The 17,259-nt window shown below is 38.5% G+C and overlaps 2 protein-coding genes across 2 annotated transcripts; both read right to left on the minus strand.

Moving 5' to 3' along the window:
* Positions 1–1,153: 1,153 nt before the first annotated feature.
* On the minus strand, positions 1,154–6,634 carry Smp_180360 (hypothetical protein; the record flags this gene model as incomplete). Its single annotated transcript, XM_018789863.1, has 4 exons — positions 1,154–1,173; positions 1,208–1,380; positions 3,584–3,807; positions 6,383–6,634. The coding sequence occupies 4 exons, from the start codon at positions 6,632–6,634 to the stop codon at positions 1,154–1,156; spliced, it is 669 nt and encodes a 222-aa protein (XP_018655264.1).
* A 95-nt stretch (positions 6,635–6,729) lies between these two features.
* Smp_180370 (hypothetical protein) lies at positions 6,730–8,292 on the minus strand (the record flags this gene model as incomplete). The annotated part of the gene is made up of 2 exons (XM_018789865.1): positions 6,730–7,409; positions 7,491–8,292. 2 exons carry the CDS (start codon positions 8,290–8,292, stop codon positions 6,730–6,732), a joined length of 1,482 nt encoding a protein of 493 aa, XP_018655265.1.
* Positions 8,293–17,259: the final 8,967 nt, after the last annotated feature.

Below are 17,259 nucleotides of genomic sequence, written 5' to 3' on the forward strand. Positions count from 1 at the left end.
TACAAAAGACGTGGCCCAACCATCTCAGTCTATGAAGATTTAAAAACCTCATCAACTGATTTACCGCTCCATCTACTTCGGCTTGAGCAGACAGATAGTATGCTAACCCCCAAACAACTAAAGTACAACTCAAAGCTGAGTATATGAAATCAGAACTTGAGACATGAGCAAGCCAAAAAATAACTATACAATGAAAAATTGTCTCATACTAGCAAAGGTCGTTATGAGTCGCAAATTAAGGAATGATCTATCACCTAATGTCCTTAGCATTTGAAATTAAACGTCCTGAGTCATTGCACTACTACAGACTATCTAATATATATATATATATATATATATAGCCGTCTAACAGAGAAATAATCTCACGTAGTGTACTAGGTGGTAACAGATAAGAGTAAGTGACCTCTGCACTTCAGTTAACTAAGAAGAGGTACCTTTTAACCGAAACATCAAAGAATAATGAGAATCTGTTTTTTTGGACGTGGAATTATAGAGAAAATGACGGTTTGATAGTTGAAGATGGTGAACAGTCTACATTCAGAAAAATCCATAGATGTGTTATAAACGGTATCTAAAAAATAAATTGCCGGAAATAGTCTGATTCCCTCAAAACTGCTTACAATGCAAACTACTTTGTTGTTTCTGGCAATTTCGAATCAATTTGTGCACTGAAATTCCTTACGATTTCTACTCTTTGTAGTCACAGGGACGACTACATCTAAGAATTATCGATCCGTATAAATTACCTGATATTTCTTCAGTTATCGATGTCTTATATCTGCGAAGAAATCGCCTTAAAGGTGATTTGAGCGACGTATTCTAACAAATGTAAATGAAAATGATAGTTACAAGCTACTTCGGAACATTGGAAAGAGTGAAATACATCCTTAATGCTTTTTGATAAAGTCTCTTTATCAGAAATCAGAAGTGACTATAAAGTATAAATATAAGAGGCTATGGCTAAATCCTAGAAACTGATAAAGAATGAATTTTTCACATTTCACTTTTGGTACTACATAGTCATTCTGGACATACTAAGATTAGGATCAAAATCATTTCAAAAGTTATTTTTGCCACCCATTTAAACTTCTGGAATATAGCGAATGTCCAATTTGAAGCATACGATAAATAAACCTGATCGAAAAATGTGTAACTAATCGATTTTAGCAATAACTTATCATTTTATATAAACAAAAATATAACGTACCGTCATTTTCTGGGAGAGTTTCAGTAACTTGTTGGATGAAACTGTCAGTTATAACTTGATCAATATCGCTGTAATACTGCCTACTACGCTGGGAAGCCAATTTTGATTTTCGCGTGGCACGCCTATTACTTTTTAAATTGATTCGGGTTCGAGAAATAAGTTCTTTGGGATAGCTAAAGATGAACAGAGTCAAAGAACGACATACGCATGATAAAAGTAAGCGAGATACTACTTGTTAACATTTCACCAATTATATACAGTTTTGATTATTTTCGAGAAATTTTGGAGTAATAATGGAATAGAGTACCACAAGGTGTATTATTATTAAGACCGTATGGGAACAAAACAACAAACCAAATTGAACAGTAATAGGGTTTCACCCAATATTTCTAGATTATAATGAATTGATCGTATTTAGTAGTTTTTGTTCAGCTAAATACAAAATAATGACCTTAGTTCGTTCGAAATACTAATCTAACTACGAAATTCGGCTACAAAACAGTTTACTTCTGTTACCAAGTCAGTTGAGTATTAACAATAGACTATTTTTGGATAAAAAGGTCAGTATCTTCCCAAGAACCTATGTTTCCTAGTATAAAAGTCTTTGTAATTCTGTGGTACATCACTCGCTAGACATGAAACACAAGCTAAATGTAATGAGTATACTTAAAGTAGTCGACAAACAATGTAGCTCTGCCTTACCTAGATTTGTGGAAGCCATAGAAATCAGTGGGCTTGAAGCTACCTTAGTAACAGAAGTTAAACAGTGTGACAACTAAAGTTTTTAACGTTATCTTTCATTTTTCAATTAATTACAATCATAATTCGATTATTTTGACTCAAAATAAAATTTTCCTTCAAAAATTCTCATGTGTTTGTTATTGCGTAATAAAATTAACCTAGTAATACTCTAAGACTGTCGACTTCAAATATTTATGAAAACTGCTAAAACTTTAATTTTTAAATTTACTGAACTTTAAACAACTTACTCTTCAACTAAAAGATAATTGATTTCTTAAATTTCCAACTATGCTAATATTTCGAACAAACTAAACTTATTAATTTGTATCAAGTTGGACAGAAAGCAACGAATTCTTCGTATTCTGTAAATATTGTCATTTTTATGTTGTTTAAAACAACAGGTTTTTTATTCAGTTACTTAATAGCCAAAAAAAATTGTAACTTTTTTAATTGACTTAAACAATACGTTTTTCTCATATATTTATTACTAGATGAATAAACAAAAGCCTAGGTTTTGAAAAAGTGTCGTTACTGATATTTTCATTTGGAACATTCGAGATATATGTTAAATAACTCATTAGTTTCTTGCAGACAGTTCAGCATGCAATGATATTTCTCACATTTGGGTTGTATTCAAAACATCTTTTTAGGAAAAAATTAAGTAGCTGAGATCACTTTTCTCCAATCAATCAAAACCTGATTGTTAGGTCTAATTCTTGGGCATAGTATCAACTATTTACACTGTTCAAATCGAAACAAATAACTTGGAAAAATTGATAGCGTCATGAACTCGTTGAACAATTTGTAGATAAGTCCCAGAGTGAACAGAGTACTTCAATGTTGTTCATAAAAGAGCAGCTTTACACTGAACGACAATCTTAAAAGTTATTGGAATGTAATTTCAATCCTAAAAACTCATATCAAACCAATAGGGAATTCCACATACAGTTAACTGACAATTTCTATACAACTAAGGTTATGTCACATCTAAGTATTTAACGTACAAAGCATACTGCAGTATCATTAATCGACAAAATTTGAATAAACTACCATACTTACACTTTCAACTGACCAAACTCAATTAACAAAATTTTGTTCGGAACTATAAACTTGGTAACTTTCAAAGGTCAATCAACTGTTGATGATAACTAAGCTACTCCTAAGTAAGAGAGAATAACTGGTAAAATTTCATATATGTACCATCGAAATTCAAACACAAAGATAATATCTGAGTTACAAGGTGAATACAACAACTTAATGAATTTCAGAAAGAACACAGCCCTAAATAAAGTGGAACATTCCAATCATTGGTTACTAAATCAGTATGGATAATATGATTTACTCAGTATTAATTATCACAGTACAATTTCGAATTTGCATTTCCTTCAAGCCAGTGCCAAAGTTACTAAATCCCAGTAAATGCAGACATTTTCAATGGGACTCAAACCTAACACTGTTTGCTTCAAACACTGTGCTACAAAGCTATAACAAAAACTTATCCTCAAAAAATATCACTTATTGTTATTGGTATTTGGAATTTTCAGTTGTCAATTTGAGGGTATAAGGACTTTGTAAAAATAACCAACCAAAGTTTTCAGTGTAATTGGAGTTAGGTTTTGTAAGTAGAGAACTTACAAATCATCAGGTTCTTTTATGTTCCTGTCTTCATCAGACCACTGGTTAATTTCATGAGAGACCAAAAGATGTAAAAGAGATACCATATTTTGTGATTTTTTTCTGAGATTTAAGCTGTTACTGGATAATAAAGAAGATACATCGACTCCTTCTGATAGCTCTGGAACTGAGTGATAAAATGGACCAGAACGAAATGCAGCTTCCATTTTGGCCGTTAACTCAAACTAAAATAACAGGATAAAAAACATTTTATCTAACACTTTCCGTATATTTTAAAATGCATTATCAAATTTGTTACTGTAGACTTCAATCACAAAATATGTCTACAATCCGGTCCCACTATAACTAAATTAATGTACTTACACGAGTAAACATGTGTACATTTCTACGGAAGGTTCACTATTTCTTAGTCACAATTAGCTATGTTGCCTAAAGTCTCACCAATACATAAACTTTTGAGTATAGTTACCTATAAAACAGACGTTAGAGAATTCTAGCGATTGAAAGCCACTTATTCTTTAACTTTTAATCTCGATTTTAGGTAGAATATTTACGTAGCTGATCAGCACAAAAAGTCTTCGGCTAAAAAAGAGTTTCAGGGTTTTTTTGAAGACTTATAATGTGATCGATGTCTTGGATTTGTAACTGAATTTATAAGAAACTATGATACAAAAGTAATGAAAGTCTAATCATATGATACAAAAGTAATGAAAGTCTAATCATAAATTATTATTTAGAAGTGTTATATATATATATATATATGATACAATGTTGTCGCCAACGATGTTTAAAAAATTATTGCCAACATCCACAACTACTGATTAGACTAGTTAAGACAGCCGTTTGGTAGACTCTTGTGTACAAAAGAGATGAACGGATTCGAATACTATCAGTGGTTCAGGAGAGCTTTGAGAATCGAAACTATACGGAGTGATTTGAAAAAGTAAAATGTTAACTGGATTACTGAGTAATGGAAATCGAAATTACTAACATGAGACGTAGATATAATGGTAGTCTTAATGGCAATAGAAAGATTATTCGAAAATAGTGAGGTCGAGAAACAAGGGGTGCGGAGTAATATTACGACCTAAGATCTCGAGAAGGATAAAGAACGTATGTATATGCCACACTGCAACAGATTTAAAGCCATGCTATTCAAGACTCAAATAATATGTTGATTACTTAATGGACTGATGCCAAGCCAGGATAGATCAATTCATCTCACTTAGGTAACAAATCATTTGAAATGCTGTTACATGTTCCCCAAGGAGTGTTTTATGAGTTAAAAGGGACTGTCACATAATTTAATTAATTCTCAACAAACAGCGACGACCTTTACATCGCGATGACTTGTTTGCCGCAGTGACACATTCGAGCTATATTAATCAGTGTTCGTTTCCCAACGTCCTATCGTCTGAAAAATTCTAACCAAGCACCAATTGGACTAAAAGCAGATAAGATCTTACTGCATATAAAAAGCGTGAGATCTAATAAATCTAAAATCGATTAAATATATTGAAATACCATACGGGTACCTCTATGCGACTGCTATGGATTTCAAGCAGTTTTCTCTTTTGGTGGATGTTAGCATTCTCATTTAGTCTGTCCCCTGAACTCAATAAGCTACTCATGACAGCTTCACAAGCTATTTGTAACTTTTCCATCCATTTTAATTCTGAATACCGAATTTCTCTCCTACATCAAATTCAGTTCTTCACTGATATACAGGGATGTCTCATAAAAGATATCCAAGCCTTATACATCTCTGTTGGAAAGTCATTGGTCACCAACCAATTACAATGGATCCAATCGAATGGGTACAATGAGAAGTTACCTAAATCAATCGATTCACGCGATCATCCTAAACTATGTAGTGGTGATCATCAGGAGGTAAAAAGCTAGATTTTTAATTATCCAGCACCTAACCAACCTGACTGTCTAAACAGACCAATGCTTTTAGATCTATGACAAACATACAACACACTCGAGCACAATTGTCTGACAGTTTGAACACATGAACCGCCAAGGATGGTCGCCCTGAAATATGAACTAAGATATTCATAAAACTAATAGATAGTTTTCTTCGTGCTGTATGACACTTGATCTAAAAATGACAGACTAAACCGGTATCGATATCTGATTATGAAGTAGTAATTTGAAGACGGCTTAATTCCCCATACGTATGTTTAAGGGCTAATCAAGCAGAGTAATACGTGCAGTCTTAGCAATAATAATAAAAACGGAAAATAAACCCCTTATGGTGTTACCGGTTTTTCCAATGTTTCTATCACTGACATTAAGCATTCTAGCATTAAAACATAGGCAGTCCCCAGGTCATTACATAGCTATCATATAACACTAATGAAAGGAAGGTTGTTAATCAGCTTTGACTACTAACTGTAATCATGCAGAGTGGTAAGGGAACTGTTATTTGCTACCACAACTGATAACTATCTCTTCATGAATAACATAGTTGTTAGCACAGATTTCTTTTAATGTTTGTACGGAGCATACAACCATATAACAGTGAGACTAGGAACCGAAGATGAGTAATTCACAGATCGAGAACAAACTACTTCATGAATCGGACGAGAACCAGTGCTTTCAAAGTGGTATGGTCGCCGGCATATATATCTGGTGCCCCCTTGTACCAATATTTATGTGTTTAAATAAATAAACTTCGCGAACGACAGGGTACATTTTGATACATGAACATAAACATTACATTCGACAAACTGGAGTCTTTACAACTACATCTAAGAAAATGCAAACTAAGTGACCTAGCAATTTTATACATACCAAATTTATCTGCAAACTATCAATATCATCTTTTACTACGTCTGGATTGTTGTTAGCGCTGGAATCGCTTAAAGACGAGTTAATAGTAACCTTAGGGACGGAGAAAGGTATCAAACGGCTGACCTCGAACTTAGGATCAGGCTTGGTAGGAACAGAATGAGGATCGAATAAACGACGCTTCACGCCATCACGAAGACCCGATAAACTTGGACCACCACCACGACGTCGGCCTCGATTCATGCTGAAAAACATATAAGGCGAACTAACAACTAATAACACGGAAAATTTTTCAGAACATAACTTATTGAAGGCATTATTTACAGAATTAGATACAAAACATTTGAAGTTTATATATGCACATTAGAGGCTTTATTAACCAAAGCCTGTGCTCGAGCAGCTCGTTCTTTCTGCAGTTCTTTACGCCTGCGCTTCTTCTCCAATCTTGCTTGATGAATTTGAATGAGGTCTGAATCTCCATCTACAGTACTGTACGTAAGCTTTGGATTATCTGAGAGTTTGGAGAAGCGCTGGTCGGCTGAGGCTTCGTTGAACTCTGCAATTATATTTTCAGAACGCGATGAAGCTTTAGGTACGTTGTCAGGATATTTCGGCTTGACAGTTTGGGTAAGAGATTTCTCATTAATCCCCAGATGGTCTTGTACTTGGTTGTACAGATTTGCAGAAATGAAATATCCGTGCATGTAAGCTCTCAGAAACTGAGTTCCGATGAGCTCTGACATTCCCAAATCTGCTAGCTGTTGACGGGTGATGAATTTATAACCATCATACATGGTTGTAACATCTGGTTCGCATTCGACCACAAGGCTGTCCAAATAACTGCACCAGAAAGGTGCTTCTCCAAGCAGTGGAATGAAGTAGGTAGAGATCTTAGGAGACTCGGATGCGAACATGAGTAATCCACTGTTAGGAAAGTGATACATAGAATTACATTCAGAAGGACCAATATTGAAACCAACAAATATTTTGCCAGTATCCACTGACCACATTTTACAGCAGTAGCGCATGGCTGTTAACACTTTGTCATCATGGAAATGAATGGATTTGATAGGCTCCCTGTATTCCGTGTCCCGGACGTGCCAAGGCTTACGATTTTGACGAAGGTCATATATATATACCATTCCGTCTCCCGTGCCCACTGCGACGTTGAGAGAGTCTTTAAATGACATGCAAGTTACGGCAGTTGATCGGCATTTATTCTGGATATCTTCTGGTGCAGGCGCAAATTCACATACGTTTAGACCAAATACATGCTCAGAAGTTCTAGTATCCCAACCATCAACACACCCTATTGTCGACGCACCAAATAACAAACCGTAATTTCTTTCAAAGCTACATACAGTTAATCCATGGCTAGAATTTTCTAGACGTTGGGAGACTAGAGACGTTTTGAAGCGACCTTCGGACAAATCCATTCGGTATATATGGTTGCGTGATGAGGCAACAAAAAGATCACATGTGTAAGGACAGTAATCCAAATCTACACCTTGTTTCGGAACTCTAAACTTGAAATGGTGTCCCCCAGCAGCATGAACTTCAACCCATCTTTCTTCCTCCAGTAAGGCAAACTTGGAGTAGTTGTCACTAAGGCACACAATTTTATATGGCATACAGTCCAGACATCGATCAAACTTCATGGAAAGATTCGACAGTTCATAACATTTGACTCTAGGTTTATAACGTCCTAGAGCGAACAAGTACTGACCATCTGGAGAACAAGTCAAATAAGTGGTTGAATCGGGCATTTCTAATTCTTGAATAAGCTCAATACGCCGACTTAATTCCACATCTGACTTTCTTTTACGCTTTTCAGACTTCGAAGCCCATTCTGGAAGGGAACGATTCGCTGTTAGATTGTAAACCTTCACGCCATTTATTTTAACAACATTCATGACCTCGACCAGTTACGACTTACATATAATGACCGCCTTGGAATTTTTAAAGCTAGGTGTTAGTTTAAGCTCATAAGATCAAAGATAGATATTTCTCTGTTTTGTCGCTTTTCGATTAGCATTTTTTCGGATGAGTAGTCTTAAATACTGTTATTGTGTTTCAATGACTTTGTTTTAGATTCTGATCGACGCCTCAATAAAGTCTGACCCAATACTCGGTGATACCTCTCTAAACATAACAAACGCAGCACCTATAAGCTCGATGACTTCTTCTCACTCATCTACGATCCATAGAGTAGTAAAAGAGCGTTCTGATTGGGAACCCCTGAACATAAGGATAATTTAAGATAAACATCCAGCTTTAATGCCTTGTTACCTCTATTCTGACTTCGACCATTGAAGAAGAAATGTCCCACATTTCATTTCGTACGCCACTTTGGCCAGCGAAAAACCAAATTCGAAATGTAACTGGGGTGAAATGTATCATCCATCCCTATAATAGCTAACAGCAACGTAAGCGTTTGGAAATGATCATCAAACTTTTGATATCTAGTTGTATTGTTCAAAAGGACAAGGATATATGGGAAAACGAATAAAGGCAAGCAAGAGTATTCATGAATGTACCAAAATGAAAGGTCAAGATTAATTGTATGTAAATACATTCAAAACAGTGAAGTCAAACTAGATATACAGCGGTTAAATAAATGTTGCCGGTCGTACCAGTTCACGTAACTGCTTACATCAACCTGTTGTATCATACTACGATATACCAGTTAGTTTGAATGTGTTGATTACGCCCCGAATGTGTAAGTCTCTATAGCTTTCTGAAACTTCAATTTTCTGGGTAGAAATACAAAACTCATCATCTTTCAAGATCTAGATCTGGGTGGCAAAATGGTTTCAGATGGTTCTAGACGGAGTTGAAGGAGCTTTCGCTTAACGGGCTTCCGCATCTGGTAGCACTGGGTCACTGATGCATCCAGCTAAGGATCTAGTTATATTTAACGACAGATGATAAAAGGAAATTCGAAGAATTGTATCAAGGCACTGTCCTTAGTCCTTAAGAATATGTCAAGTTTTCTCCCAAAGGACCCCTAGGAAGTCAAATGGACTAGGTCAGCTGGCAGCGAATTCCAACATTTGACTAATCTTAAGGAGTAGAATGTGTGTCTACAGTCCATCCTGTTTTGGTGTGTCTCTAGTTTCTGGGTGTTACTCCTGAGGTTTGTGTTGGGACTTAGCCTAAGCAGGTATTTAGGAGGGTACCCAGAAGTTTTTAGAATTTTGTAAGTCATTAGGTCACCTATGAGACGCCTGTACTCTAATGAGTAAAGATTTAGTGATTTGGCGCGTTCTTCATAAGGTTTGAATATGAGTCCTCGAACTGATTTCACGACTCGCCTCCGGACACGCTCTAGTATGTCCTTATCCTTTTAGAGAAAAGGGGGAAACATTATATTTTCATATTCCAAATGGGGTCGAACAAAACTGTTGAAATTAGGCAGAAAGTTCTTCTATCTAACAAGCCAAGAATAGCCTTCAACGTTACAAGTGCAAGGGTTGCCCAGAAGGTATTTGTGCTGCAGTTAGCGTAGGACTTCAGATCATAGGGCACCAACACTCCTAGATCTTTTTCAACCTAAGGCACCTCAAGAGAAGCGTTACCTAAGTTGCATTAGTAGCCTGCAAAATGTTTAAGATGGACTACCTTACACTTTGAAATGCTGAAAGGAAGTCGTTTGTTGTCTGCCCAATTTTAAAGTCGAGTCAGATCTTCCTGAAGTGCCAGTTTGTCGCCTTGGTTGAAAACTTCCCTCCGGAGTTACACGTCATCAGCAAAAGATAATAAATCTGACGATACCTACTGAGGAAGGTCACTTATATGAATCAAAAATGAAGGGTTCTGAGTAATGAACCCTAGGGGACCCCATTAGAAAAATCTGCTGCTTCAGAAAAAGTGAAGTTCACTCTAGTTCTAAACAGTCAATTGTTTGGATATGAAATAAGCTGAGAAACTAGTGGTGACTTGATACCTAATCGTTTAAGCTTATCGGCAGGACATAAATGACCAACCCCATCAAAAGATTTTGAGAATTCAAGGTATATGACGTCAACTTTCCCTTTGAGGTCAATGGTGGTTGTCCATCTGTCCACCGTGGTCAGGAAGTTGGTTACACTAGAGCGACTCTTCCTGAAATCGTGCTGTTGGGTTGAAAAGAAATTTATGGATAATAAGTAGTCACGTTAACCTTCGTATATCCGTGACTCCATAACTTTTCAGGGTGTTACAATAATAGCTACCGGCCTGTAGCCTGAAGGTTCGCTGTGTTAGCGGTGTAATGTGAATCACCTTCCAATTTTCAGAGACCGGACCTCGGCTTAACGAATGTGAAAGCATCACACTGAGTAGCGTCACCAAGATTGAATCTGCTTCTTTCAATAAAGTAGAAAGAACCATATTCCGGTCAGAAGAAACGTCTTTGTTTAGATGCTGCAGTTCCTGACACAGCATGTCAGCACTAAGGTTCACTTCTGAGACTCCTGTTGACATTTTCATGATCCAGTCGATCACCAGGAGAAAGAGAAAGGGTGAGAGTAAGCATCCTTGCCTAACTCCGGTCTTCACCTCGAATGAGTCGGTGAGTTGTCCTCCATGCACGATTTGGTTGTTCAATCCATCATAGGAACTCCGTATGATATTGGCTATCTTCTCAGACACGCCGTAGTGTCGAAGAAGCCTCCATAGCGTTGTCCTGTCTGCTGACTTCTACGAGCACGACTTGGACCATCCACGTACACAAGTCCTCTCAGTAGTGAAGGCACCACCGCGCAAATTCAACAGATACGTCACACCCAGTATGTTAGCTATTGATGTCTCGCAACCTACTGAAATTCTAGAAAGCTCCGTTCTTAAAAAAGGAGATCTGACTGATTGACAAGGGTCAGATCAACTCCTCAATAACATCGACCTACAACATGGCTCAGCAACGGACATGTTGTTACGAAGTGGAGAAGTAATTAGTCAAAGGACCTTCAACTTTCGAATACAACTTATCTTGCATAAGCCTCTCCAACGGGTGCGGTCAGTGCTTGTCTCATTAAAACAAATCGCCGTAGACTAACTGGCTACATCTACCAACTGTATTCTAGAGATCACCAAAACGTCCAAAGCCGATGTTTTTTCAGTCAAACAAAAGCCTGAATGGACACGAAATGAAGTTACGGAACTCTGTCATACTCTGAAATGTCACCTCCGTATTCGCCATAACCGCAAACGAGAGATAGATAACCTTGACTGGTGCTGGTGTCATAATCAGCGCGGAAAATCTAGAAAATTCAGGAAGCCCTGAAATTTTCAGAGCTCCAAACCGGCCGACACAACCTCGTCGACAGTGGCGCATAGTCAGCGTTCTTTCAGGGAATTCTGGTGACCGACTGCACGAACCGGTCTTAAACTTACAGGCAGCAAACAGAAAACCGATCGTCACATATGGTTAGCGGTACATCTATGTTAACGTGAGTTTACACAAACCCATCCATTGGATTTTCGTTGTTGCATATATTTCTATGCCAATCATTGACATAGACCTCCTGCAATACCACAACTTACTCATCGATACGCTCAAACAGCGACTAATAGACGGAAACACTATCTGTTTTCGTAACTTCTTTTTCTGGTTGGAGATTATCTCCAGTCACAGTTAGGCCCACAATAGACCCATTGTGGGATATACTAACCACAACCGAAATCGCCGTGTGTAACCAGTAATGTTATACACCACATCACGACTACAGGACCACCTGCATTCTCGAAAGTACGCCGACTGGCCCCCAAAAAGCTGAGGTTAGCCAAAAACGAATTTTATCACATGATAGATTTAGGAATCATTCGACCGTCAACACAGCCCATGGGCATCTCCCTTGCACATGATCCCTAAAAAAGACATCAAGGATTGACGTTCAGCTGATGACTATCGGCGTTTGAATGCAAAAACCATTCCCCATCGTTACTCGTTGTCTCACATTCACAATTTGACAGCTACCCTGAAAGTTACGACTGTCTTTTCGAAAATCGACTTGGTTAAAGCCTACAACCAAATCCTTATGGCTGATGACGATATTCCGAAAACCGCTATCATCACTTCCTTCGGTCCCTACGAATTTTCTTGAATGCCTTTCGGCCTAGGAAATGCTGCTCAAACCTTCCAGAGGTTCATAGATGACGTTTTTGAGGTTTCAACTTCGTATATGCGTATGTTGATGACTGCCTGGTAGCAAGGACGGACAGAAAATCCCATCTCCAGCATCTGCACATTGTGTTCGAATGACTGTAAAAGCATGGCATTACTGTGAGCATTCAGAAACACCAAATCGGAAACGACTCCTTAGTTTTCTCGGACACACTATTGATGCTCAAGGCATCCGACCTCTTAAAAGCAAAGTGGCGGCCATTCTGAATTATCCAGAACCGACTACCATTAAGCAGTTGCGCATATTTTACCGTCTTGTAAGTTTCTATAGACGGTTCATACCCAAATGCGCGTCGCTTATGAAACCGTTAACCGATCAACTCCGTGGAAATGCAAAATCAATTAATCTAGACGACACTGCGCGAAAAGCATTCTCCACAATTAAGGGACTCATCGCCAAGGCAACCCTGCTCGCATATCAGGACAATCAAGTCCCCATTAGTATCGCCGTGGACGCATCCGACTCAGCAATCGGAGGAGTCTTACAACAATGGGTTAACAACTCATGGCAATCTTTAGGATTTTTCTCGAGACGGTTGCTAGACGCAGAATCTAGGTACAGCACGTTCGGTAGAGAACTCCTAGCTATGTATTGTGCTGTACGGCATTTCCAACACTCCATCGAAGGCAGGGAATTCACTGTTTTACTGATCATAAACCCCTTACGTTCTCTTTAAGCTCATCTTCAGACAAGTACTCGCCGCGTGAGTCTCGACAACTGGACTACATCTCACAGTTTACTTCAGATATACAACAAATTTCTGGAGCAAACAACGTATTCGCAGACGCCTTGTCTAGTGTAACTTCCTTGAACAGTTTCCAGGGAATCGACCTTCTTAAACTCGCTCAGCTTAAAAAGGAAGACACTGATCTACAGCACGCGTTATCCTCAACAACCCCGAAGCTGCGGACTAAACAGATGGGAGCAGGTAAGGAACCCTTACTATGTGACACATCTACAGGTAGGGATCGCCCAGTCGTGCCGAAACATTATCGACACAACGTCTTCAATACGTTGCACGAACTTTCTCATCCAGGTGTCCTTGCATCCATCAAGCTTACAGTAGAACGGATTCGCTGGCCTGGTATGAATAAAGACGTAAGGGAGTGGGCACGCTCCTGTGTAAGCTGCCAGAAATCTAAGGTCATAAGACACAACAAATGTCCCTTAGGCTCTTTCAAAACTCCTGATGCTCTTTTCGACCATGTTCATCTGGATTTGGTAGGACCTTTACCCGATTCAAATGGATACTCATATCTCTTAACCTGCGTGGACCGTTTGACTGGATGGCCAGAAGCAGTACCTATTAATGACATTACTGCTGAAGCAGTGGCTCGCGCTTTCGTCGAACGGTGGGTAGCAAATTTCGGCTGCCCTTCAACCATCACTACAGATCGCGGACGCCAGTTGGAATCTGAACTTTTCCGTTATCTGACCTCACTATAAGGAATCACTCGCTCCAGAACAACCCCCTACCACCCACAAAAAACGGGTTGGTAGAACGTTTTCACCGACAACTAACAGCTTCGCTTTCAGCTGCAAACGTTTCACAGTGGACAAACTCTCTTCGACTTGTCTTACTAGTTATTCGCGATACAGTGAAAGCTGACATTGGATACACTGCAGCTCGACTCGTTTATGGAACGAAACTTTGACTTCCAGGAGAGTCCGTGGATCCTTCACCTTTTTCAATGAACATGGATCTGAACTCCAACACGACCAGACTTACAAACGCAATGCGTTCAGTTAAACCTGTTTCCACTGGACCACAATCAACTGATGTGTTCGTTTAACCTGACTTACGATATAGTAAGATTTCCAGAACATTCAAACGATTATTGCACGGAAGATACCAGTTAACATTTTGCCTTGTCTCGATTTTCTTTTAAATTATGTATAATTAAAACATTTAATATGCTTGTCCTTATATATTTATGCCAAAGACAAACAAATATTTTTGCTAATATGTGAATATATATTTTTTTCTTTAAAAAACCGAAAAAATCAAAAAGTCGCCTTTACGCTGTCGTAGGTCCATGAGTTTATTTACTTTTTTCCGCCCTCTTTGTGTCTTTACACGGGTACGAGTGCATATCGACATGCACTCATATATTCTTTTTTTCCTTTCCAGGAAAAAAACGACGAATTTTACGAGGAACCGAAATTTCGATTGTACTTTGCTTACTTATTACTATGTTGTACTTCATGGTCCCTTATTGTAAGGAAAGACGACCAGACACCGCTAAACACAGCAAGCTATCAGAAGGGTGTTTACCAACGACAAGTTCGTCGGGTTTAAACTACTGGCTGACCACGTTGTAGGGTCATCAGTACTCCATTAGAGGGGCTGATCTGTAGCGGTAAATAAATCCCCAAAATCAATAGATCTGTAAGCGTTCGACATTTGACGCTGACTACATTAGTTTTAATATACTCACCCGGCTGAAGGCACTCAGTCATGCATCCCTACCAGGTCACAACCGCTAGCCAGTTTAGATAAGTCGCTTCTCCATATATTGATAATCTATCAAATATATCTTCGGACCTCCTCGCTTCTGACTTTTGATTTCACTGGGTAAGCACGACTTAATTATGGGTGTTGCTGGTGAAGTGTTGTCAAACGACAATACCTGTGGCATCATCAAAAGTTTGCTAAAAGTACAACAAAGAAGATAATTGGTCGTGTAAAAGAAACTAAACGTTCCAGTCAGTGATAGCTGAAAACACTTCACAGAAGATATCAACAGCCAGTTTGATGTTGGTTGCTGTTATCTCTTTACAGCCCCAGGACATCCTCGATCACGTGGTGTAACAAGATATTTCTCCAAAAACTTCAGGAGTTCCATAGCGTTAGTGACCCAGGAAGGTTGATTCTTGCAGACAAGTTAGGGTGCCGTAGCCGTTAGGTAACTAACTTTGATTCAATATGAAATGGACGAGACTACTTCATCCTTTGTTGAATTGAAACTCACTCTCGTTGTAGAGGTTGGTGGCTATCTGTGAATAATGCTGAACTAGTTGTTTAAGTTGAAATACTAATCCACAAGGATAGGATGCAACGAATGTTCACAGAACCTGGTCAACATAGGCAAAGTTAAAAATGAAAAATCATAAGCATAGAATGCAATAAAAAAGATCATAGTGATAGGTTGCGTTATTCGAAGTCTTTCCCACCAATGTAGACCATCAACGTTGATGACCTATGTCGAATGATTGGAGACCTACTCGAGTTAGACGGGGACGGTGTAACGAGTAAGCTAACTTCGAGGTCACACCTCGAGACCAGCACCTTACGTGAATTGAACCATCGACGTATCAAGGGATCATGGATGCTCTGAAGACTGTACAACACAAAGGACGTTATTACAAGAGTATATTGGTCAAAGTAGACACAAGCGAAAGTAGAACCACTACCGCATGGGCCAGTCCATGGCGTATGATTGACTGATGCGCGTTGACTGTCCTTGACCTTGACAGGGATCGATTATCTGTTCCATATTCAGTGACTCAACTGCCGGATGATTTGGCTAGGGTTCAATGACACTTCACTGGCCCTACAATGCGATTAAGTTTGGAGCTTACAGCAATGAGTTTAAGTCTTGGAGCGAACACCAACTCCAGGATGCGAGAACATCTAGCTGACAAGTCATAAATAGAGCGAAAAGCGCGCATCCATTCCATCTAATCCCAATGTCTAAGTGGCTAGTACTGTCGTGCATTGTTTTATAAATTGGTGAAAATACTAATGTTTTGGGCATTTTTGTATATCAACTACGGATGAATTATAACTCGGCTTTGCATCTGAGAACTAATCTGCCCTATGTTTAACTTTGAAAAGACAGTGCAGACTATGTACGGGCTAATCAGTTGCATCATTTGCAGTAATGACTGTTTTAAAAGACTATAAAATTTACATGTCCCTATACGCTTGAAATTGACATTCTCCACTCATATCCTTGAAGAAATTTACAGGAAACGTTTTGCTTAGAATTTTGCAGTCCACCTACTCATTTGCCAAGATTCAATTAGTATCTATCTAAGTAAAAGTTCAGATGAATCGGATTCCAGTTTCAAGTCTTCACGGCGATTTTTCAAGTTGGCCGGTACCAATTCATTAGTTTGGAGGTTTGTTTCTCATTAGTGTGACGTCCTGTATTTATGTAATGACTGCTTTTTATATGTGTGGGTGAAAGTCTTCATACTTTGTTGGGTTGACTGAGTTTTACAGAAATGAGAAATGGTTCTGAGGATATTCATCCTAGGATCATGAGAGCCCTGACATATGTAATTGTCGAAACATTGACAATAATGTCTGTATATATCACTGAGACTGTCCAGATTCCCAAGAAACTAGAAGGCTGAAATCTTCAGTCTAGTTTATAAAGTGGGGAGCAGAGAACTAGTTAGGAACTACTGTCCCATTAGTCTGACCGCTGTAGTCGTCAAGCTAATGGGAAGGATTTTTCGAATATTTATTCTAAACTATGTGTTTAAATTATGATGAGGGTATTCCAGGGTGGATTCAACGACGAGAAATAAAAACAAAAAGTCTCGCCTCGCTTGTCTATCTTATGAAAACAGACTGTTACACCTGAATCTTTTCCCGTCCACTATCCCCATTTTTGTTAAAATTCGTTATAGACTTATTGCTGGAAATAACGTCCTCGTCGACTGAATTTTTGGGCATTGATCTCCTACCAAGGGGTCCACCAATCG

The sequence above is a fragment of the Schistosoma mansoni genome, chromosome W (genome assembly GCF_000237925.1).
Source record: "Schistosoma mansoni strain Puerto Rico chromosome W, complete genome".
Lineage (NCBI taxonomy): Eukaryota > Metazoa > Platyhelminthes > Trematoda > Strigeidida > Schistosomatidae > Schistosoma > Schistosoma mansoni.